The sequence below is a fragment of the Ostrinia furnacalis genome, unplaced genomic scaffold, assembly GCF_004193835.3.
Source record: "Ostrinia furnacalis isolate ACB-3 unplaced genomic scaffold, ASM419383v2 OfSCF5720, whole genome shotgun sequence".
In the NCBI taxonomy this organism is placed as follows: domain Eukaryota; kingdom Metazoa; phylum Arthropoda; class Insecta; order Lepidoptera; family Crambidae; genus Ostrinia; species Ostrinia furnacalis.
Genome location: NW_021135959.1, coordinates 77986 through 103539, shown reverse-complemented (window position 1 = coordinate 103539; position 25554 = coordinate 77986). Strand labels below are relative to the sequence as shown.

Below are 25554 nucleotides of genomic sequence, written 5' to 3'. Positions count from 1 at the left end.
ATTTAAAAGCCTAGTTCTAACCTTCATTTCATTAAAGGAAAGGTTTTTACCCCAAAAATGTGTCTTTAGAAGGATACAGAGTCACTTCTTCAAAAAATAGGTAGTTCCGCTAGAGCCAACTTTTATGGCTATAAAACTGTTAAGTTGGGATTAATCGCTATCCATCTGTTAAAGAGGACACGTGAGATCATTATTTGGTTTTATAACCATAAAAATTGATCTCATTGATCCCATAGGTGGGCCCAAAGTGAGGTATTTTTTCAAGTCACATTTATGGTAAATGTTAATAATTTATTAAGAAATTAAATGTGTTTTTCGTTAAGGATATTTATTGGGCTTTCAAATAACACCAATATTGTTGGGGCACTATGATTGTGTCAGAAGAAAATCGTTAAAGTTCGCGTCGCGGAAGGTGCGGTTTATTTGATGTTGAGTATATATGGGTACCAAAAGAAGTGTTTAGATTCCAAGCAAGAATTTTGTAGCGTTGGACCTGTTTATTTCATATTTTGAGTGTTCAAATAGTCAGTTGTTGGAGGAGACGTGTAAAAGCTCACATTTTCGTCACGAATGGCGATTCGACTATGCTGGTCAGTTTCCCTTATTAAACTGAAGACTTTTGGAAAAAAAGTGGCTGTTTACTATTAAGAATTAACCATTCTAAATTTCTCTAGTGACGTTTCTGTCATATAATCGGATATTTCGGAAAAATAGGCGAACGTAAGTTTCAAAGTGTTCCGAGCGCATGGGACTTTTGTTGGAATTGGTTCATCTTAAAACACCTCCATAGTCGATAGCTGTTTATTTTCAGGATCATTATGCATAGATCCTTAATTCGTCAACTGTCACAATTTTAAAAACGGCTTTTTAAGCTTTTTAAACGTATTTATCAAACATTTCCAAGGACTAAACGACACAAGCGTCCTATTGAGCGTTTGAAAAATTTTGTGACATCCAACGAGAAAATAACGTATTAACCATAATATGGTCATACAATATTTTATTACTGCTAGTGGAATTAATGCCTAGGATTATCTCAATCCTACGATATATCACTTCCAATGGATGTCATAGAAAACTACAGGCGCTTTCAATATAGACGTTTGCCGTGCGTTTGCAGGACCGCACACGGTAAATTGTATGACAACTGCGTCGGAATAAAATTGTCTATTACCAATAGTTAGTGTGCGGTTTTGCAAACGCACGGCAAACGTCTATATTGAAAGCGCCTGTAGTTTTCTATGACATCCATTGGAAGAGTAGGGGTCGCCGAATTTAGAGTGGAGGTAAGAGCGGTGTATCTTACGTCCGATCCGAATCCGTCAAAATAGGGATCTAAAAAACTACTACAGCAATCTGATAATCGGATATCGGATCTAGAGCGTTAATAACTAGCATACTACGAACCGTATTGCCACGGATTTAGAACAGTTCTAAATCATAAAAGGTCATTTAATGTGTTTTAAGTCATCAAGAGTGTTCAACAAGTTACCGAATGAATTTAAAGATTTGAAGTCAGGACCGTTTAAAAAGAAATTGTATGATTGGCTCCATAAGCCACGCGGTGCAGTGCGGTCGCGGCGCGGCGCTGGAGCGGTGACGCTGCGGCGTCCTGCATATAAACAAATAAACAAATAAATAAACAATTTACTTCATAACAATGGGTACATTACAATGTTAGTGACCGTAGCTCCCTTTTAAGCTAATGAGCATGTTATATTATATAAAAATCAATGACATGCGTTCCGTTTCGGCCCCACAAGTGCGATTGTGAGAGACGGTGCCGTATTGCGGCGCCGCATACCACATGTGTATAGTGATGCGGCAAAATGTTCGCACCGCACCGTGTGGCTTCACCCTAAGGAAGAAACACCTGGCCTGGAGGCTTCTCAATCCTTCTGGCCAGAGTGTAGAATGTAGGCCAAATGCTAAATAATAATCTCATCTTCCAGTTGATGCTGTCCTTCAACAACTGCCTCGACGTGGCTCGCCACCTGCCATACTTGTTCCATACCGTGACGTTCCTCGTGTGCTCCGGGACGGTGTCCATGCGCGCCGCCACTCACGGGCTCGTGGTCAACATCATACACTCGCTGTGCACCTGCACGTCGCCGGGCTTCATTGGTGAGTCCTCGAAACACCGTCGTTTCAGCCACAGGACGTCCACTGCTGGATATAGGCCTCCCTCAATCCAGATTGGCCTGCATCCAGCGTCTATCTGCTACCTTCCCTTACTCTGGTTGCCGATACGTCGTCTCCATTCCAGACCTTTCCTGCCTCAGCAGTCAGTTCTGCTGCGTGTTAAGTGCCCTGCCCATTGCCCCTTCAGTTTGCTTACCCTTCGGGCTTCCACTGCTGGACACAGGCCTCTCCTAATGGGTTCCAGATTAGCCTGCATCCAGCGTCTTCCTGTAACTCTTATGAGGTCCCATACTGCGCTTGCCTCCATGTCAGTCCTGCGTGCTATGTGCCTTACCCATTGCCACTTCAGTCTAACCCGTCGGGCTTGGTCAGCTCTTGTCCGGGTCACCTCCAGCACAGCTGTCCCGCCCCGTGACGTTCCTCGTGTGCTCCGGGACGGTGTCCATGCGCGCCGCCACTCACGGGCTCGTGGTCAACATCATACACTCGCTGTGCACCTGCACGTCGCCGGGCTTCATTGGTGAGTCCTCAGAACATCGTTTCAGCCATAGGACGTCCACTGCTGGACTAAGAGCGCTTTCACATTTAGGCGACTTTAGCAGCGCGACAGACGCGCTATGACAGCGGATGACTGCCTCACGCCCTAATGTGAAAGTGGCCATAGACCTCCTCCAAGAGTTCCAGATTGGTCTGCATCCAACGTCTTCCTGCAACCTCTAAGAGGTCTCGCACTACGCTTGCAAATACGTCGCTTCCATTCCAGAACGTTGCTGCCTCAGCCGTCAGTTCTGCATGCTATGTGCCCTGCCCATTTCCACTTTAGTTTGCTAACGCATCGGGCTTCCACTGCTGGACATAGGCCTCCCCCAATGGGTTCCAGATTAGCCTGTATCCAGCGTCTTCTTGCAACCCTTATGAGGTCCCATACTGCGCTTGCCTCCATGTCAGTCCTGCGTGCTATGTGCCTTACCCATTGCCACTTCAGTCTAACCCGTCGGGCTTGGTCAGCTCTTGTCCGGGTCACCTCCAGCACACGTGTCCCGCCCCGTGACGTTCCTCGTGTGCTCCGGGACGGTGTCCATGCGCGCCGCCACTCACGGGCTCGTGGTCAACATCATACACTCGCTGTGCACCTGCACGTCGCCCGGCTTCATTGGTGAGTCCTCGAAACACCGTCGTTTCAGCCACAGGACGCCCACTGCTGGACATAGGCCTCCCCTCATGATTTCCAGATTGCTGGAATCTGGATCATGCTGGATGCAGGCCGCTGCCAACAGCGGTAGCGCCTTCCTAAGACTTTTATATGACTTGGAGGTTAGTCATCATCATTTCAGCCACAGGACATAGGCCTAATGGTTTCCAGATTGGCCTGCAATCAGCGTCTTCTTGTAACCCTTATGAGATCCCATACAGTGCTTGCCTCCACTCCAGAACTTTGCTGCCCCACGGTGAGTCCTCAAAAGATCTTCATTTCAGCCACAGGACGTCCACTGCTGGATATAAGCCTCCCCCAAGATTTCCAGATTGGCCTGCATCCAGCGTCATCCTGCAACCTCTATGAGGTCCAGCACTACGCTTGTCCATACGTCGCTTCCATTCCAGAACTTTGCTGCCTCAGCAGTCAGTTCTTCTGCGTGTTATGTACCCTGCACAATGCCACTTCAGTTTGCTTACCCTTTGGGCTTCCACTGCTGGACATAGGCCTCCCCCAATGGGATCCAGATTAGCCTGTATCCATCGTCTTCTTGCAACTCTTATGAGGTCCCATACTGCGCTTGCCTCCATGTCAGTTCTGCGTGCTATGTGCCTTACCCATTGCCACTTCAGTCTAACCCGTCGGGCTTGGTCAGCTCTTGTCCGGGTCACCTCCAGCACACGTGTCCCGCCCCGTGACGTTCCTCGTGTGCTCCGGGACGGTGTCCATGCGCGCCGCCACTCACGGGCTCGTGGTCAACATCATACACTCGCTGTGCACCTGCACGTCGCCGGGCTTCATTGGTGAGTCCTCGAAACACCGTCATTTCAGCCACAGGACAAAGGCCTAATGGTATCCAGATTGGCCTGCAATCAGCGTCTTCTTGTAACCCTTATGAGATCCCATACAGTGCTTGCCTCGTCGTCTTCATTTCATTGGTGAGTCCACAAAACATCATTTCAGCCACAGGACGTCCACTGCTGGACATAGGCCTCCCTCAAGGGTTCCAGATTGGCCTGCATTCAGCGTCTTCTTGCTACTTTTACATGACTTGGAGGTTAGTCATTTTAGCCACAGGACGTCCACTGTTGGCTCAAGCAATCGGCAAGACTTGGAGCGAGATCAAACGCGAATCTCAATACCGAACGCGACGGAGGACTGTTGTGGTGCTTCATCTAGGGGACATAAGACCTTAAGACAAGTAAGTCTGCATTCAGCGTCTTCGTGTAACCCTTATGAGGTCCCTACTGCTCTTGCCTCCTTTCCAGAACCTTGTAGTTCCTTTCAGCCACAGGACGTCCGCTGCTGGATATAGGCCTCCCCCAAGATTTTCAGATTGTTGGCAGCGGCCTGCATCCAACGCCTTCCTGCTACTTTTGCATGACTTGAAGGTTAGTCATCATTTCAGCCACAGGACGTCCATTGCTGGATAATAGGCCTCCCTCAATCCAGATTGGCCTGCATCCACGGTCTTCCTGTTACCTTCTCATTCCTGCTGGACACAGGCCTCCCTCAATGGTTTCCAGATCGCACTGCATTCAGCGTCTTGTAAGTAACCCTTATGAGGTCCCATACTGAGCTTGCCTCCATTCCAGAACGTTGCTGCCCCATCGGCTGTCAATTCCGCGTCCTATGTGTCCTGCCCATTGCCACTTCAGCTTGCTAATCCGTCGGGCTATGTCAGCGACTTTAGTTCGTTTACGGATATCCTCATTTCTGATTCGATCTCGGACATTGGTCTACCTCAATGGTTTCCAGATTGGTCTGCATCCAGCATCTTCATGCTACTTTCCCATATTGCGGTTGCCGATACGTCGCCTCCATTCCCGAAAATACTGCCCCAGTAGTCAGTTTTGCCCTGCCCATTGCCACTTCAGTCTAACCCGTCGGGCTTGGTCAGCTCTTGTCCGGGTCACCTCCAGCACACGTGTCCCGCCCCGCGACGTTCCTCGTGTGCTCCGGGACGGTGTCCATGCGCGCCGCCACTCACGGGCTCGTGGTCAACATCATACACTCGCTGTGCACCTGCACGTCGCCGGGCTTCATTGGTGAGTCCTCGAAACACCGTCGTTTCAGCCACAGGACATCCACTGCTGGACATAGGCCTACCTCAATGATTTCCAGGTAGTTCTGCATCCAGCGTCTTCTTGTAACCTTTATGAGGTCCCATACAGCGCTTGCCTCCTTTCCAGAACTTTGCTGCCCCACGGTGAGTCCTCAAAAGATCTTCATTTCAGCCACAGGACGCCCACTGCTGGATATAGGCCTCCCCCAAGGTTTCCAGATGGTTGACAGCGGCCTGCATCCAGCGCCTTCCTCCTACTTTTGCATGACTTGGAGTCATCATTATTTCAGCGACAGGACGTCCACTGCTTGATATAGGCCTCCCTCAATGACTTATAGATTGGCCTGCATCCAGCGTCATCCTGCAACCTCTATGAGGTCCCGCACTGCGCTTGTCCATACTTCGCTTCCATTCCAGACCTTTCCTGCCTCAGCAGTCAGTCCTGCATGCTATGTGCCCTGCTCATTATTGCCACTTCAGCTTGCTCACCCTTCGGGCTTCCTCTGCTGGACATAGGTCTCCCTAATGGTTTCCAAATAGACCTGCATCCAGCGTCTTCCTGCAACCTTTAGGAGCACTGCGCTTGCAGAAACGTCGCCTTCATTCTAGAACTTTGCTTCCTCATTAGTCAGTTCTGCGTCCTATGTGCCTTACCCATTGCCACTTCAGCTTGCTAACCCATTGGGCTTGGTCAGCTCTTGTCCGGGTCACCTCCAGCACAGCTGTCCCGCCCCGTGACGTTCCTCGTGTGCTCCGGGACGGTGTCCATGCGCGCCGCCACTCACGGGCTCGTGGTCAACATCATACACTCGCTGTGCACCTGCACGTCGCCGGGCTTCATTGGTGAGTCCTCGAAACACCGTCGTTTCAGCCACAGGACGTCCACTGCTGGACATAGGCCTTCCTCAATGATTTCCAGGTAGTTCTGCATCCAGCGTCTTCTTGTAACCTTTATGAGATCCCATACAGCGCTTGCCTCCTTTCCAGAACTTTGCTGCCCCACGGTGAGTCCTCAAAAGATCTTCATTTCAGCCACAGGACACCCACTGCTGGATATAGGCCTCCCTTAATCCAGATTGGCCTGCATCCAGCGTCTTCCTGGCTCCTACTGCCTTGCCATACGGCACTTGCCGATACGTGGCCTCCATTCCAGAACTTTGCTGCCCCGTCGGCTGTCAGTTAATAATAATAATAAATAAAATCGTTTATTGCAAGAAAAACAATTACATTTTTCATATTAATCTTGGACTCCACACTAGGCAAGCCTGTCTCGTGGAGGCCAGGAGATAACTTTACAATATTTTGGGTACTTAAAACTATTAAAACTATTATTAGAACATAAAAACAATAAAAAAATCAATAATTGTGCTGTATGTTTTATAAGTATAAAGGCTTAAAGGCCGGCAACGCACCTGTAACGCCCCTGGGTCTGCGGGTGTCTGTGGGCGACGGTAATCACTTACCATCAGGTGATCCGTCTGCTCGTTTGCCTCCTATCACATAAAAAAAAAAAAAAAAAAAGTATGGGTTATGTATGTGTCGTGTATTAAGTAATTAGTGATTGATGATAAAATATTATGAAGTGTAGGTATGTCGTAGGTTTCACGTTTTGTTTATTGTACTATTCTTATGAAATGCTCTGTGTTTTCGTAATTTAGTGAGGTAATCCATGTTCCTATTTTGTGTTTAGCCTCTCTAGTAGGTTTGTCTATTATGTTGCAGAATTTTACTATTTTATTATAAATAAATGGGCTGAGAAACGTGTTGAGTCCTCAAAACACCATCATTTCAGCCATAGGCGTCCACTGCTAGACATAGGCCTACTTGAGTGATGATTGGCTTGCATCCAGCGTCTTCCTGCATCCTTCACAGGTCATCGGTTGCTTTCATTCCAGCAACGTATTTTACGAATGAACAAACATGAACAAGTCATGCCCATAATGTAAAAGTAAAGCTAGTTTTAAGTACAATACATGAAATAAAGGACAAAGGCTGGGTTGTACCATTTTATTTTAACTGTGACAAATGTCAAAAAACTGTCACACGCCATACAAAATACACCGGTTATCATAATAGTTACCGTTAAAGTTAGGTGGTGCAACTCAGCCCTAATGTAGTGCTGCTAGGGCATGCAAACCGGTTAACCGGATAACCGAAAAAACCGGATAACCGACACAATTTGGAACTCAGTTTTTGTCAGTTATAAATCCGGGTTTTTCGGTTTTTTCGGTTTTTCTTCTACGATTTTAGATAATTTAATAACTCATACAAGAACACGCTTCTTTAGTCATATCAATAAAAACAATTATTGTAATGCAATGTGGAAGCGGTACCAAGGCTCCAAAGTGTTCGCAAGAGACAACTCTATTGGGCAAAGCCAGCTGACGAAGCTAACGACGGCGGACGGTAGTGTAACGTCAACAAAAGCCGAGGTTCTGGGTGAGATCGAGAGGTTTTATGGACAGCTATATACCTCGGTCACCAAACCCGTTGATAGCTCAACTTCAGATCCAAGAGCTAAGCTAACTCGACACTATACCGAAGATATCCCGGACATCAGCCTATACGAGATTAGGATGGCTCTCAAACAGCTAAAGAACAACAAGGCACCGGGTGATGACGGAATAACATCGGAGCTTCTGAATGCGGGTGGAACACCGATACTGAAAGTCCTTCAGAGACTCTTTAACTCCGTCTTACTCCAGGGAACTACGCCAGAGGCATGGAACAGAAGCGTGGTGGTGCTCTTCTTCAAGAAAGGTGATAAGACCTTGCTGAAGAATTACAGACCCATCTCGCTTCTGAGTCATGTCTACAAACTGTTTTCGAGAGTCATCACGAACCGTCTCGCGCGTAGGTTCGATGACTTCCAGCCTCCCGAACAAGCCGGATTCCGAAAAGGTTATAGTACCATAGACCACATCCATACGCTGCGGCAGGTTATACAGAAGACTGAGGAGTATAACTTGCCACTATGCTTGGCGTTCGTGGACTATGAGAAGGCCTTCGATTCGATTGAGACTTGGGCAGTGTTACAATCTCTCCAGCGGTGCCGTATTGACTATCGGTATATCGAGGTGCTGAAGTGCTTGTACAAAAACGCCACCATGTCGGTCCGAGTACAGGAGCAGAGCACGGGGGCGATTCCACTGCAGCGAGGCGTTAGGCAGGGAGATGTTATATCTCCGAAACTGTTCACCGCTGCATTGGAAGACGCTTTCAAACTCCTGGAATGGAAAGGATTCGGCATAAACATTAATGGCGAGTACATCACTCACCTTCGGTTTGCCGACGATATTGTAGTCATGGCAGAATCGTTGGAAGATCTTGGCACAATGCTCGAAGACCTTAATCGAGTTTCCCAACAGGTAGGCCTGAGGATGAACATGGACAAAACGAAGCTTATGTCGAATGTCCATGTTACGCCCTACCCAGTTTCAGTTGGGAGCTCAATTCTCGAGATTGTCGACAAGTATGTCTACCTCGGACAAACGATCCAGCTAGGTAGGTCCAATTTCGAGAAGGAGGTCAATCGTCGAATCCAACTCGGCTGGGCAGCGTTCGGGAAACTACGCAACATCTTTTCGTCCAAAATACCTCAATGCCTGAAGACTAGAGTGTATAACCAATGTGTGTTACCAGTGATAACTTATGGCTCGGAAACGTGGCCTCTCACTATAGGCCTTATACAGAAGCTCAAAGTTGCACAGCGTGCTATGGAGAGGGCTATGCTTGGTGTTTCTTTGCGAGATCGAATCAGAAATGAGGAGATCCGTAAACGAACCAAAGTCGCTGACATAGCCCGACGGATTAGCAAGCTGAAGTGGCAATGGGCAGGGCACATAGTACGCAGAACTGACGGCCGATGGGGCAGAAAGGTTCTGGAATGGAGGCCGCGTACCGGAAAACGCAGCGTGGACCGACGACATCGTAAAGGTAGCAGGGAAGCGCTGGACGCAGACCGCTGCCAATCGATCAACATGGAAAGCATTGGGGGAGGCCTATGTTCAGCAGTGGACGTCCTATGGCTGAAATGATGATGAATGATGATGAATGCAATGTGAATGAGTAGAGTATAGTCTATGGCTATGGTATTGAACTAAAGTACCATGTATCTTCTAGCTAAAGCTATAAGCGCGCGGGCGCAAAATGGAACGCGCTTTGTATTTGACCATTGCCGCCATTATTTTTGCTTTGCTAGTCTCTGTCAGTGTCAACTTACATATTATTTAAATAAGCATAACTATGACCAAATTTTCTTCTTCTTTTTTGATGATGTTGGCAATACACGTCGAGGTCGACTTGATTTGTGCCATTTTCCAGTATATAAGTGATACGAGTTACAAAATGAGATCAAGTAATGATATAATGAAGGATGATAGATGATACCCCTTCCCACCCTTTGAGTCTCAGTAAAGTTGTGGTGCTTTACTGAGACCTCCTAGGACAACTTGAAAGAACCAGAAGAATCACGATGCACTGTTTTGCTTCACTTGCCCACACCCATGGACGTTCACGAACACTCAATGGTTAATAATCCACCATTATTATACATTAATAGTCGCCCACACACGAATTTGAGGAAATAAAACAAAACCGCTAACATGACGCTTCAGATTCCCGCCAAGAAGTCCTGAGTGCTGCTAATGTACTGCTGTTTCACTATCGAGTCTATCACCACTTTACCAACTACTGCGTGTGAGAAAATATATTACTAAACTTATCCCACAAAGTTCTGATATCTCTTTTAATAAAATTGTTCTTTATTTCAGAGGAAACCCGTCGCCTCCTCAACCTGTCCTTGGAGGAGTTCTCTCTCCCGAAGTTCTACCAGATGTTCGGGATCTCCAACGTCAAGTCGCCCGCAGTGACCGCTTTCAGGAGCCCCTACAACAATAGACATACTGATTGGTGAGCTTTTAAAATGATATTAAATTATAGTTCTAGCGCTTAATTCTGTTAGTGCCTGAGGTTTGAGATCGGCACGGGAGAGGTAATTTTGACATATTATGACGTGACAGAGCATACAAATCTGAATCTCGCTGACAATTGACGTAAGAAAATGCACTCTCCTGTGCCACTCCTTAGTAAAGGCATTGTTACTGTCACAATTTCATCATCATCAACAGCCCTTTACAATCCACTGCTGGATTATGAGCATCCTCCACTATAGTGGAGGGTTTTGCCATAATCCCCACGCTTGGCAGGCGGGTTGGAGATCGCAGTTTAAAAGATTGATGTTTTTCAGAGAGCGCTGCTGCCCGTTCTCTGTTTGATGTGTAGTCCCTAAGTCGCCTCTTACGACACCCGTGAAGAGTAGGGGTTGGTGACAAATGTATTCTACTCTGCCGTTACCACAGGGCTTCACAATTTATACTGCAAATAATGTAACTCCCCTTTCAAGTAAATGTCATTTAGTCCGTTGAAAGGCACTGGTTTATGAATAAAATTAAAAGCGCCGGTTTCTGGTGAAATTTCAAATAGTTCGTTTCAATCAACCGATGTCCACTGCTGGACAAAGGTGCGTTAGTTGTCTATCATATTGTGATTGTCGAAAAAATATCCGAGTCCTGTAAATCTTAAGGTCGTAGACTGTAGTTTATTTGACAAATACATTCCTAATGCACAATTTAAACAATCTAATTGCTAGGAAACGATCTCATCCAAACAATCCAGGAAAAGGATAGTTGCTTACAATAGAACAGGGAAGCTATTTCTCTTCCTTTTCAATATCCAGAGGCATCTAAAACCCAATTGAGAAGTAACTAAATAAGAATAATTAATTTTGTTCATTGTATTTTTGTACCAAATAAAGATTTTCTATTCTGTTCTAAGAAACTAAATAACTATAATCTTTCTACAGCCGCTTCGGCGACCACGGCCACGCTGCCTGCACTGACTCCACGTCATCATCATCGGCTTCCGCTCCGCTAGCCCTGGGCTCAAGCACGCACACAGACAGGGAACGTCTACCACTACAGTCGCTGGAGACAATCACTGATGCGCTGCTAGAAGTCATGGAGATATGCATGAGGGACATACCGAACTGCGACTGGCTGCAGACGTGGTAAGTTCCGATTCCAGTTCCAGTTATAATTCCAGTTCCATTTCTAGTTACAATTCCATCTTCAGTTCTAGTTCCAATTCCAATTCAGATTCCAGTTCCAACTCCAAATCCATACCAGTGTTTCTAGTCTCATTCGCACTCACTAGTGTCTTTAGTGTCACGTGCAAACACTAATGACACTAACTGATGTCCTGGTTGTGACACCATCATCGTCAGGGGTCGGTCCTCTAGCCTTGGGCTCAAGCACGCACACAGACAGGGAACGTCTGCCTCTACAATCCCTGGAGACTATCACTAATGCGCTGCTAGAGGTCATGGAGATATGCATGAGAGACATACCTAATTGCGACTGGCTGCAGACGTGGTAAGTTACATTTTCAGTTCTAGTTCCAATTCCAGTTCGAATTCCTGTTCCAATTTCAATTCCGATTCCAGTTCCATTTCAAATTCCAATACCAGTTTCAATTTCAATTCCAGTTCCATTTCTACTTTCTGATTCCAGTTTCAATTCCTGTTCTAATTCCAATTTGATTTCCAATTCCAGATAAAATTCCAGTTCCAATTTCATTTCCGATTCCAGAGGCAGTTCCCGTTCCATTTCTATTTCCAATCCTAATGCCAAAATTTCAACAACTATTTCAACAACATTATTTTGTGTCATTGCAGGACGGCGCTCGCCAAGAGTTTCGCTTTCTGCTTCAATCCAGCGCTGCAGCCGCGGGCCTTGATTGTATTTGGATGCATCAGTTAGTAAAATTTATAATTCTATGTACGATAGCACATCCGACTATACATTTGTGCTTATTACAACTACGTAAGAATCCCCCAGTGTTGTACCAAGTCACTCTGACTTGGAATTAGAGCTTAATCTTGTATAACGTTATAGTACAGGTCATTTGCAACATTTTTGTATATGGATTGGATATACTCATATGCAAAAGTGAACCATTATTGAAAAAAAATTTGACGTTTTAGACCTTTTTGAGACAGCAAAGGAAAAGAATCAGTATTTATTGAGTTTATTCCTTGCTCCTTTAATTTTTAAGTTACCACCTAGAATTTTCCCAAAATAAATTTTCAATTTTCAAAATGAAGCACAAAGGGGCACTAAAATAAAGTTGTTTGTCGGGATATTTTGCACTTTATTGGGATTTGGGAGCCCACACGAAAGTCGGCAGATCCCGCCAAATGCTGACCATCTGGCAACCCTGCTCAAGATTTAAAAAGTCAACAATTATTGTCAAGTTAGCTACCGACCACATGTGAATTCATTGCGGGTTCCAATGACAGTTTAACTTTACCCCGGGACAAACTTGACCTTCACTGGTTGGGTTATTGGCGGTCAAGCTGTAGATCCTGGCTACACAGGAGTGCGGTGGGCATAGTCCCGTTTATATGCCTTACACGTTATTTTATTTCAAACAGGTAAGAACGTGTCCGACAACGAAATGAAACAGCTGCTCCGTATATTAGTGAAAGCGTTGGAATCTTTCAACGATCTGGCGCTGCTGGAAGCACTCATTATGTGCCTGACTCGACTGCAGCCGCTGTTACACCCTGTAAGTATTGATATCAACAATTTATTATGATACCTATGTATAAAATAATGTTTTAATTTTAATCAACTTCAAGCAATAAATTAAGCACTACTTCTTCTCAGCACTGGCCTATATTATTGTCCTGAAGTATCGTGTTGTAAGTGGGGCGTGTTGTAACTCGGACGTGTAAAAGCTCTTTTTAAAACCTAATGGCTAAAAATAAATGACTTGAGAAAGGTGTTCAATATTCATAATAAAATTATGAGTAGAAATCTTGCAAAAGTTGTTTGTAATAAAAAAACTTGAAGATATGTCTATTAATATTTGAGAATAGCACACCAATTTTGATATCGCACTGTCGATTCAAGGATTTTTCGACCACTGGACTATTGTTATGAATCAACCCACTTTTAACATTAGCAAAATCTGTAGCATAAGTTGTTAATATTCTTGAATTCCCATCAAAGCATAGTGTATAGGCTAAATCCTTAAAAATTAAATTAAATCCTGGAAAATTAGAGATGGTCATGGCAGTGCCTTGCCATGAAAACACGTGTAAATTAAATTATTTAGTGCGATGGCCAAGTCAATAATTTATGTAAAACGTTAAAGATTTCCTGGCCTGGACTTGGTATTACATGGATCTCACAACTTTTTACCGTAGAACAACTGAGTTGCGAGACTTGGTTTTTTTGACAAGTATTGTTTTTGATGGGATAATATTCTTCCAGGAATCTCCAATCCACAAGGCACTGTTCTGGGTGGCTCTATCCGTGCTACAACTGGACGACCCCACGTTATACGCCGCTGGCTTAGCGTTGATGGAACAGAACCTCCATACTTTGGACTCGCAGGGACAGTTTGAGAACAAGGTAGGTCCGCTTCAAACAACTTATGTCATATGACGTCACGATCAAATGCACACCATAGGTGTGTGATGACATGCATTTATCTCTCTCACTCTAGACTCGCAGAAACCATATGAAAAGAAGGTAGGTTGTCTATAGTCATATTGACATCATTATGCTGGACACAGATATGTGTCAAGATATGTACACACATGTTTGTACAAATGATTTGGGAAGACCGCTTAGCCTAGCAAAGTCGACTATAAATATTTTTTATTATTTCCAGACGCTGGAACAAGTGATGATGGAAACCAGGGAACCTCTGGAGTGGCACTTCAAGCAATTGGACCATGCTGTTGGACTAAGGTAATAAAAATAAGGAATCAGTTTCATACATTTAGTACAGCAATGTTTCAATTAGTGTTGTGTCACGTAAAGATGGCTCCTGACGTGACGCATACTAAATTACTAACGTCCGTATTCACAAACGTTACTATGAGGTCTGACAGTGCGGGTGGGACGCACAGGGTGACACACGAACCAATCACAGAGCTCTATTCAACGCTGTGCGATCGATTTGCTGCTTCACTTAAGCAAGCATCGTTTGTGAGTATGGGCGTAAGGGCACACTTATCAACCCGGAAAGGGATCGTAACCGTATCAACTCGAGGCGGTCAGTATTCTTTGTGTGAAACTGTATATACTGCAACGCACACTTCCGTACCGTAACGTAAACGCCTTGCCTCGCGGTTGACAGCGCCCGAAAGGCGATGACAGCTAGCGAAAGGCGATACGATGTTGATTCTCTCGAGCTGATAAGTCTGCTATGACCTTCAATGTATGAAAATTCAGTTCTGATGTGTCACGACATAACATGTCAGACAAATATAGACTAAGAGCTAGTGAACGCCAGACCTACGTCATTTTATAAAAGCTGAAAGTTTGTCAGCGTATGCTCCCAATATAGGTTAGAATGTTGGTGAATCATGAAGTTTGGGTCATCGTGGCTTTGGCAGCTATCCAAAAAAAACTGTCTGGCAAGGAGTTGGAACTATCAAAACTGTCTGGCTGATGAGGAAACTACTTCTAATTATTGCCCTAATATTTCATAAAAAAAATCAGCTTTTTTTTTATGCATAACCACAATCGCACTTGATGTTAAGTGGGATGCATTCTAGGATGGTACATATCTGCACTCTCACCTTTATGCTATAACGCAATCTGGCGTTCACTAGCTCTTAGTCTAATATGAATCAAACTTTATTTTGTATTTTTTTTATTTTTCATAATTTCTTTCTTTTAATTACTCTGTAAATTGTCCCCAGTTTCCGTTCGAACTTCCACTTCGCTCTCGTGGGCCACTTGATCAAGGGCTACCGGCACCCTGTAGCTGGCACCGTGTCCCGCACGTGCCGCGTGCTGCTCGCGCTGCTGGCTATCACGTCGCATCCGCACGCGGACAAGTTCCACGTGGCTGCCGATACTGTGGCCTACTTGACGGGTGAGTGGCCCGTGACTTGACTTGACTTAAGGTTTAATGTCCCCTAGATGGGGCAGAGGGCGTCCACAACAGTCCTCCATCTCGTTCGGTCTTGAGCTTCGCGCTTGATCTCGCTCCATGTCTTGCCGATTTTCTTTGCCTCGTCTGCTACAGTGCGACGCCAAGTTTGCTTGGGGCGGCCACGTTTGCGTAGTTTTGTGTCCCGTACGGGGCCTTATTTGACACTTTATTAACGATTGACGTTTAGGAATATCACTGAAGCGTTTAGAAATTTAAGGTCGCTGCTGCAATTGTGGCTTACTTGACGGGTGAATGGCCCGTGGGGTTCTTGATGTTAGTTTATTTTCGACCCTAAGATATATCCTACGTGGCTGCTGATTAGTGCTGATTATGTCACCTATTTGACGGGTGAGTGTCCCGTACGGGACTTTATTTGACACTTTATTAACGATTGACTTTTGTGAATACCACTGAGGCGGTTAGAAATTTTAGGTCGCTGCTGATATTGTGGCTTATTTGACGGGTGAGTGGCCCGTACGGGGCTTGTCATATTAGCATTGCAATAACTTTTTTGACCCTAAGATATATTCTTCGTGATGTTAGTTTGTTTTCGACCCTAAGATATATCCTACGTGGCTGCTGATTAGTGCTGATTATGTCACCTATTTGACGGGTGAGTGTCCCGTACGGGACTTTATTTGACACTTTATTAACGATTGACTTTTGTGAATACCACTGAGGCGGTTAGAAATTTTAGGTCGCTGCTGATATTGTGGCTTATTTGACGGGTGAGTGTCCCGTACGGGACTTTATTTGACACTTTATTAACGATTGACTTTTGGGAATACCACTAAGGTGATTAGAAATTTTAGGTCGCTGCCGATACTGTGGCTTACTTGACTGGTAAGTGGCCCGTACGGGGCTTTATTTGACACTTTATTAACGATTGACTTTTGGGAATACCACTGAGGCGATTAGAAATTTTAGGTCGCTGCTGATACTGTGGCTTACTTGACGGGTGAGTGTCCCGTACGGGACAAGATTTTAGCGTCGTGATAACTTTTGACCCAAGCGTGGATAGATTTTACGTAGCTGCTGATAATGTCACCTACATGAAGGGTAGGTGTCCCGTACGGGGTCTCGAGATGTTAACGTGCTTTGAGCCACTTGATCAAACGTTACAGGCACCCCGTAGCCTTCTACGTGGCTGTTGATAATGTCACCTACGTCAAGGGTAGGTGTCCCGTACGGGGTCTCAAGATGTAAACGTTCTCTGGGCCACTTGATCAAAGGCTACAGGCACCCCGTAGCCTTCTACGTGGCTGCTGATAATGTCACCTACGTCAAGGGTGGGTGTCCCGTACGGGGTTCGTGATGTTAGCATTGCAATAACTTTTTTGACCCTGACTAAGATATATTTTACATGGCTGCTGTTTATGTCACCAATTTGACGAGTAAGTGTCCCGTACGGGGCTCTTAATGTTAATGCTATATGGACCACTTGATCAAAGGCCTAGGGTTTCACGAGGAAGCTTTCGATCTACTATCTTAATCAAATTAAACACAAGTGCTTATTTTATGATTTGAAAATAAAAGGCATCAATATTTGTACTCAATATTTCAGCAAAGAATTATAAAATACAAATCGTGTCATCTCTTTCAGCGCTAGTGTGTGTGAGCGAGGAAGTGCGATCGCGGTGTCACGTCAAGTTCTCGCTGCCAAAATGGCTGCCTGACAACTGTGACCACTACTGTCCTACCGGCGATCACCAAGTAAGTGAATTATAACGTAACTCACCTTGAAAGTTAGGGATTTTGACACCAAAAACATTAAATTGGCAGTTTTATTAGCTCCAAAATCGTGAAATGACTTTCTTAACACGTTGGAAGCCATGTGGCTCATTATTTTCTATTTTTTGTGACCATAGGTGAGCCTCGAATAATAAAATTTCTATTTTATGCCTAGTGTCTCTGCAATCGCAGCACGGACGAAACATTTACACAAAGTTAAAGTATTTGTCCAAATACATACATTTCAATTTTGTGCAAAGAGTGAAACTATTATATTTTAAAACTTAACAAACATGCGTGTACACATCTTGACACATTACACTACACACATATTTGTAGTTACTTTCCAAAAGCGTATGTACAAACATCTTTGCAAACAACTTGATACAGCGGTGTGTCACATTCCGACACATTTCTATTGCCGAGTTGTGTATTATTAATTTTTTGTTATAGTTACTTCCCATAAACGTATGTAAAAACATCTTGACACAGCTGTATGTACACATCTGGACCCATATCTGAGACTTATGTGCAAACAAGTGTTTACACATATTGCTACATACCGGGAGTTGTATTTGCTAAGTTACTATTAAAATACTTGTGTATAAACATCATTGCAAACATCTTGCCACATTTCTGAGCAAGACTTACCATCCAAAACCTTATGTACAAACATATTTGCAAACATCTTTACACACATCTGTGGCAATGTTTTTCCTAACATACTTGTAGGACTTCTCCTCGCAGCTATCGATTTTGGCGCCATAAACCGCGTCTACTCGGTGTGCAGCCAACGACAGATTCTGTCGTTGGCTGCACACCGAGTAGAAGTCATTTTGACACACTTTATTTATAGGTACTAACATTCGCGCAGTATTTCTCTCAGATGTCCTTGTCCTAGTTCTTCCCATAAATGTGTGCACAAACATCTTGATACATGTCTATAGTCGGGTGAGATCGTATTTGCGAAGATGTTGCTTTGTAAAGTTTATGTACAAACATCTTTGCAAACATCTTGACAAACTTTTTATTAACTTACTTGTAGTACTTTTCCTCGCAGCTATCGATGTCGGCGCCATCAAATACGTCTACCCACTCGGTGTGCAGCCGCCGCCAGAAGTCATGGGATATACTGGACCAAGTTGCCATCACTTCGGCGCATGGGGGTGAGTGGCATAATATGTTATGATAGGTTTTACTGGTCTAAAATACGGAGGGTAATTTCATAAAGTGATGATGACATGTGTCAGTCATTCAAAACACGCCTTTTCCTAAATAAAAATATTTTTTTTATCCACGTCGAGGAAGCTCTTGGCCTGTATCTCACCTGATGGTAAGTGATGATCAGGCCCGAAGGAAAAGAAATTGAAAGAGATAAAGTGCGTCAAGGCAGGCTTAAAAGTGTAGCACTCTGTGACGTCATGCGGAACTTCAACGCATCATAACTTCGGAATTACTTGATTGATTGACAGATAAAAATATACACGTCCAATATTTTTTGATAATGTAATTGACGGACTAAGTTTTTTTTAAACTAGCCTATTTGTGCTGATAAAATCTGCGCAATGTAATGTACTTCATTATGCTAGGAGTGCACAGATAATAATGTTCCTGCAGTCATCTTACCATAGACATCAACGCCCGTAAGCCCGTATTCACAAACATTACTATGAGGTCTCTCAGTGCGCGTGGACGCACAGGGTGACACACGAACCAATCGCAGAGCTCTATGCAACGCTGTGCGTTCGATTTGCTGCTACACTTAAGCAAGTATCGTGTGTGAATTTGAAATTGTCACATTGACACGTTACTGGTCCATTTATTGTCCCGAAGCAGTGGTAGGGTTAATACTGGGACGTGTAAAAGTGCTTTTTAAAGCCTATTTGCAAAAATAAATAAGTAGCTCAGTTGGAAGAGCAGTCGCCCAGCAAGCGAAGGCCGTGGGTTCAATTCCCGCCTTAGGCAGTTCGACTTTTTCAAGTTATTTATAATTTTAAAATTAGTTTGAGATGCGACTCTTAACGCTAAAAAATTATAATAACTAAAAATAAATGAGTTTTATGAATCTTTTATGAGTATTACTTACTTTGCTTTTCTCCCCCAGGCAAGTCCCCCACCATGCAGCAATCAGGCAGCGGGGGCCACTCGCCGCACCTGAGCGCGATGGGCCACCAGGTAATGTGCGGGGGCCACGTGGCCCCCAGTCGGTGTTAGCGCGGTCTTGGTATATAGAGCCGTCTGCAAGGGATTCGATATTTGAAGTTTAATTTGATTATACAGTGTGAGTCACGTTAAAGTGTACATATGAAAATATATGAAACTAGACCTATTTTTATCGATAAAAAAGAGGTCAAAAAATTTTTGAGATTTTTATTTTTATTTTTATAGAATTTTTTTTCTTCCAATTACTTATTGTAAAGAAAACGTAATAACTTTTAAACTAAGCGGTATATCCTGATAAAAGAAAAACAGTAATAATGCTAAATAACAGGCAATACTAAAAAAATACATGAAATACCCAGAAAATGCCAACAAATAATAAAAAATGATACTTTTTGAAAAAAATCTGCTTAAAAATTCGTATTTTTTTGGTTATTTGATAAATTTCACCAAAAAATGCCCCTATAACAGGTGGTTTTTATTACTTTTTATTATTATCTATCGTATTACTTTTGTAAAACGAAAAATCGCATGTCTCTATCCCTAACACAACGTTTGCAATGATCGTTTGAACTAAGCCTCTCCGGGCGCGCCATTCAACGCTTCGTGAACAACGAAACTGAAAGTGACTCTAGATTTGTAATTTTGATAAAGACAAGTTAGATTTCAAATAAAAACAAAAGATTCCGAAGTAAAATAAGCATTTTAGTTAAAATTAAAATTGTCTCTACCTGTAGCGGAGAAAAATGTGGTGGCAGGCCTTTTTTCAAACGATCATAGCAAATGTTGTGATAGGGATAGAGACATGCGATTTTTAGTTTTACAAAAGTAATACGATAGAGAATAATAAAAAGTAATAAAAATCATCTGTTATAGGGGCATTTTTTGGAGAAATTTATCAAAAAACCAAAAAAATACGAATTTTTAAGCAGATTTTTTTCAAAAAGTATCATTTTTTATTATTTGTTGGCATTTTTTGTGTATTTTATGTATTGTTTTAGTATTGCCTGTTATTTAGCATTATTACTGTTTTTATTTTATCAGGATATACCGCTTAGTTTAAAAGTTATTACGTTTTCTTTACAATAAGTAATTGGAAGACGAAAAATTCCATAAAAAATTAAAAAAATATCTCAAAAATTTTTTGACCTATTTTTTGTCGATAAAAATAGGTCTAGTTTCATCTATTTTCATATGCACACTTTAACGTGACTCACACTGTATGTCATTTGTTTTTGAGTGTCAGTTGGCAGATAGTTATGATCAGTTAATTGATGTTAATGGTCAGTTAACTATTAGAAATGGTCAGTTGACTGAGGGTAATGGTCAGCAGGCTAATGGTAATGGTCAGTTGACTGTTTTAAATGACTGTTGACCAATTTCAAGTAAATTTAATTAATCGATACATTGATTTCAAATGGCCATATTTGAAGCTTTAAATTATTGTGGGCAATAAAAGTAAAAGAAGTTTACTTAGGCCCTTAAAACTTAGCTCAAAGCTCGATCAAAACTTTTCCGATACAAGCATTTCTTCCTGTACTTGGTTGCTAAAGTGTTAACATTTTGAACTAAAATCAATTATTCTTTTGTATGGCAAATATTTTACTCTGTTTCACCATTGAGTGTTAAAATGTCAAGATGAAATACACCTTGTGTACGTAAAAATAGGGTATATTTTCCTATCTATCCCCCGCAGACGAGAATTGGCTTACTAGAAATTGAGATAGCTTGTGGTATTAGTCGAACTATATTCTTTTTCTTTCTATAAGGTAGTTGGAAGATTATTTTATTTAAAAAGAGTTTTCTTTTTTTTTAAGTTGTACTCTTGGATATCGTTATCAAATTGCTTAAAGGACCCTGGTTCTGTATTAGACCTAAACAGTTTGAAAAAAAAATTGTCTAAAAAATACCAACTAAAGAACGTCCTTTTAAAGTCTGTTTAAAAGTTATCATTAATAAAAGTGAAAAAAAAAAAAGGATTATAAGACTGTGTGTAAGTTAATGGGAATAAATTATTTGTTATACAATCTTCCAACTACCCCCATATCTGACTAACAAACTCTTACCTTTCAGTATGTAGGGCCACATGTTACGACCATACTACTATATCACATTGTGTTCTTTCATGCAACTGTATGGATTGGTTATTGATATCGTTTGTATGCATTCGTATTCGTTCGTCACCCCTTGCCGCTTCTCCGACGGCATTCGTTATTTAACGGTATATGGTAACGGTATTTTGTGTCGTTATTTGATAAAAAAATATTTAAATTTTACAACATTCGTCTGTGAATCGTTTTGGTTGTTATGAATAACTGCCGTTATTTTTAAAATAACGGTATTTTTGACTGCCTTCAAAATTCAATAATTTATTTCTTAAAAACTAAAAATATAACGAATACTGATCAAACCTCATCCTTATTAATAACGGCAATAACGGTAACACGTTATTACCGTTAACGTTATCGTTATTTTTTGGCGTGTTTTCGGGTAGTATCGCTTTCCGCTTGTTGTCTGTAGGCGTCTGCAAGAATGCTTTTCAAAACGCAACGATCGTTTTCAGTGCCCACCTCCAAAGATTCCATTGGACCACCAAGGGTAATTGTGATGAAAATTAGTTAATATTGATACGCGTTCAGATAAAATGACATAGTTATGTGGTTGTCTGAATCAAGCTTTATTCAAGAACATGCATTATCGTATTTATTGCAGCAAAAAATATAGGAAACTAACTGTTAATGATAATTTGAACGCGTATCAAAATTGCCTTTTTTATTTGGATTTCCTGTTATTGTATTTTATATTGTGTTACCTGTACAATATGTGTTTCTAAATTATCTTCTGTACTATAAAACATTTTTGATGATACATTGAAACTATTAAAATGTAAAAGGTTGCATGTGCCGACCAAGACAAGATTTAAAGAAATTTTACTGAAAGTTTTAACAAAATGTGTTGGTGCTAAATTAACAAATCAAAAATAGAGTTTTCAATTTGCTTTGATAGAGTTTATAGAATTCTTATTATATCTGATATTCTAAACAAAATACTATCTTTAGAATATATGCTTTTTTTTCTATACTATTGAAACCATTTTTTTGATGGTTCCATGTCTTCTGATGGATATTTTTTACAATATCAGATATGTGTGAAAAATATTAGATCCAAAACCCATAGAAGTGCTCTCAAATATAGATTACCTAAATCCCGCATGGAATAGTTTAGATTTCAAAGCGAAATCCTACACAAAACACAATTCGTTTGCTAGCACATAAAGTGATACCATCATCCGTATTTAAACGAGAAAAAAAAACAAATGATAGTTGACAACAAGGCCTGTATTAACACATATAAATCCGAATATTCAAACTTGTGATTGGTCTTAATTTTGAAATTGAGACAATCACAAACTGTAACAACTTGAAATCGCGTAATACGTCAAAACAAAAATACATCACCAAATTTCACGTAATTTTAGCTGACGTGTAACATATGCTAAAAAAACACTGCAACTATTTAGCAGTACTTTCAGCGCCATAAGATTTTTACATTTATCTAGAAAAGAATCACAATAAAAAGCGTGCACCGAAAATCAACTAAATCAACATGTGACAACATCTCACATTTAGAACTGCACCTTAAACACTGTATAATAAGACACAAAACCAAACAAAACAAGCTTCCAGCTTTAGAACAAATCGAGAAGGAAGCACAGCTTTCTATAGAAAGAGATATACATACCTATCATAGATGCTTTAAATGAATTTTTATCTGTCTTACCCCGTGTGTACCCTGTCCTCTGATATGTTGTGGCGTAGTGTCTTGGGAGGTATTTTGGAATCCATATTAATTAAAATAAATTGCTAAATAAATAAGGAGATCCGCAGGAAAACTAAAGTGACTGACTTAGCCCGCATCGCTAAAATCAAGTGGCAGTGGGCGGGGCACATAGCTCGCAGAGCTGATGGCCGCTGGGGCAGAAAAGTTCTCGAGTGGCGACCACGAGCCGGAAGACGTAGTGTGGGCAGGTCTCTTTCTAGATGGACCGACGATCTGGCGAAGGCCTTTTTGTATGTGATAGGCAAAGTCTGTCGGGGAAACTAGGCGTATTTTTAAAAGCTAGTTTGAAATATTATAAGCAAAAAAATTGAAGAAATGCCCCACCGAATTACGTTGTTTTTAGTAATTTTGTTTAGTTTTTTGTCATAAAAAAAATATACAACATAAATATAAGTAACCAATGCCTAATCTTGAGCTATCACAATACGATCTTAAATTCCAAAAAGAACTCCAAAAATACCTCCCAACACATCTCAACACCCTCAATGTACCCATCCCTATATGTCGTCCCATCGTATCCTCCACTGTACTAAAGTAAACTATACTATCCTACAGGACAGCGAAGGGCGCGCGCATAGTATGCAACACGGCGCTACTGGAGACGCGGCGAGGTCCGAACAGGGAGGCGATGATAATGGGATCGAGGTTAGTATGCGCATTGCTTAAAATTTAAACTTCTATAAAAAGCAGCAGGGGATTGGTGAACTTCTTGAAGCTAAAGAGGCTCGTTCGAGAGCTCCCAGGTCCGTTTCATTGGGCTCCGGTGGAAACCGTCAGGTTTTAGTAGGCCTCGCCCTTCTGTCGGGCTGTCGACCATGGTCGTCCCCATCCACCAGTAGGTATTCTAAAAGCATTTCCCGACGTAAAAAAATGGTGGCGATGTTGATAGTTGTGATAGGTTGATGCTAAAATTTTTAGGATGAGAGCCATCTGTGCTCACCTGCCAAGAAAAACAGCTTACGGTTATTAGCATAGAGATTGTTAGCATAGGGATGTTTGACAGCATCAACAATAGAGTTGAAACCATGTCAATAGATGTATTGTATTAAAAAGACCTCAAAGACTTGCTATGCGTTTTGAAAGCTCATAAAAGTATGGCAATTGACTGTGGTGTCAAGTACACAATTTGTCAAGTGTAGTTTCAAAATAAAATTCTTGTTCGAATATCTCCATAAGGGGCCATCCATAAAGTACGACACACGAATTTCATGATTTTTTGACCCCCCCCCCCTCCGTCCTTGTCACAGGTGGTCACATTTCTGAGACCCCCCCCCCCTCCCTAGTGTGACGTCACATGTTTTGCAATTTCACATCGAAAAATTATTAAATTAACAGCAGTTCCGAAATTAGTTTTATTTCCATTTAAATTAAGTAATTTTTTTTATGAAATCAACATTATATCAAATATTTAAAACAATTGAAATGTGATGTCACGAAACTTAGGACCCCTCCCACCCCTTGTCACACCATGTCACACTTTGTCAACCCCCTCCCCCCCTCTTTACGTGTGACGTACTTTATGGATGACCCCTAATATCCCATGGTCTTTACATCATTTCTTCCTTCCCAAGGTGGTAGAAGACGACGGCAGGATATCACCAGGCAGCACGGATGACGCCACCGACCGGCCCTCATCCACCAAGTCTGGAGACAGCGACTACCCTGAGACCTGCATCAAGGTTCTGTCCGTGAGTCATCATCATCATTCCAGCCACAGAACGTCCACTGCAGAACATAAGCCTTCTCCAATGATTTTCAGACTGACCTGTTGGTAGCAACTAAATCCAGCGCCTTCTGTTACGTTTTTGAGGTTGTTGGTCTACCGTATTATTACCTTGGATTAGCAAGCTGACGTGTCAATGGACAGGGCACATAGTACGCAGAACTGACGGCCGATGGGGCAGCAAGGTTCTGGAGTGGAGGCCACGTACCGGAAAGCGCAGCTTAGGACGTCCACCCACAAAGTGGTTCTTGTATTATTATCATCGTCAGTGATGGTTCATCATCAACATCATCAGGTCATATAGTCTCCTATAAAGGAGCACGATCCTCTCTTGTTTGCTAGAGGCAAATGAAGGATTTTGTCTACACTCCCCACACTGGCCAAAAGGGTTGGGAAGGTTGGAGAGTTACGCATATTTATTGCATAGATTATTTGTAAATCTTAGTCTTTTTCACGTGGGGCAGGGGAGGCCAGTTGCTGCTCCCTGGAAATGGCATGTCTCTAAATATTTACTTTATATTTCGTTCTTAAGTGTTCTAAGTCCAGGGAACCCAGCCTAAAATAAATCTGATTTGCGTCCCTTCCCCTGGGCCAGAATGCCTCCCCTCTCCTAGGCCAGACTGTCAGAGGGGGACAGTTTCATCCAGTCTCCTGCCGCCCTCGCTCAGAAGTAGGTTACTCCTA

General features: G+C 42.5%; 1 protein-coding gene across 1 annotated transcript in view; it reads left to right on the top strand.

Moving 5' to 3' along the window:
• Nf1 (neurofibromin 1) overlaps window positions 1-25554 on the top strand; it is a gene marked incomplete at its 5' end in the record, with an annotated part of 54050 nt that overhangs the window by 22193 nt on the left and 6303 nt on the right. Inside the window, 13 exons of the mRNA XM_028316469.1 lie at window positions 1953-2124; window positions 10175-10313; window positions 11266-11469; window positions 12136-12215; window positions 12895-13028; window positions 13739-13879; window positions 14142-14221; window positions 15181-15356; window positions 17020-17129; window positions 18208-18313; window positions 19252-19322; window positions 23703-23792; window positions 24719-24826. Of these exons, the coding sequence (XP_028172270.1) occupies window positions 1953-2124; window positions 10175-10313; window positions 11266-11469; window positions 12136-12215; window positions 12895-13028; window positions 13739-13879; window positions 14142-14221; window positions 15181-15356; window positions 17020-17129; window positions 18208-18313; window positions 19252-19322; window positions 23703-23792; window positions 24719-24826 (1611 nt within the window). The remainder of the gene's footprint in view (window positions 1-1952; window positions 2125-10174; window positions 10314-11265; window positions 11470-12135; window positions 12216-12894; window positions 13029-13738; window positions 13880-14141; window positions 14222-15180; window positions 15357-17019; window positions 17130-18207; window positions 18314-19251; window positions 19323-23702; window positions 23793-24718; window positions 24827-25554) is intronic.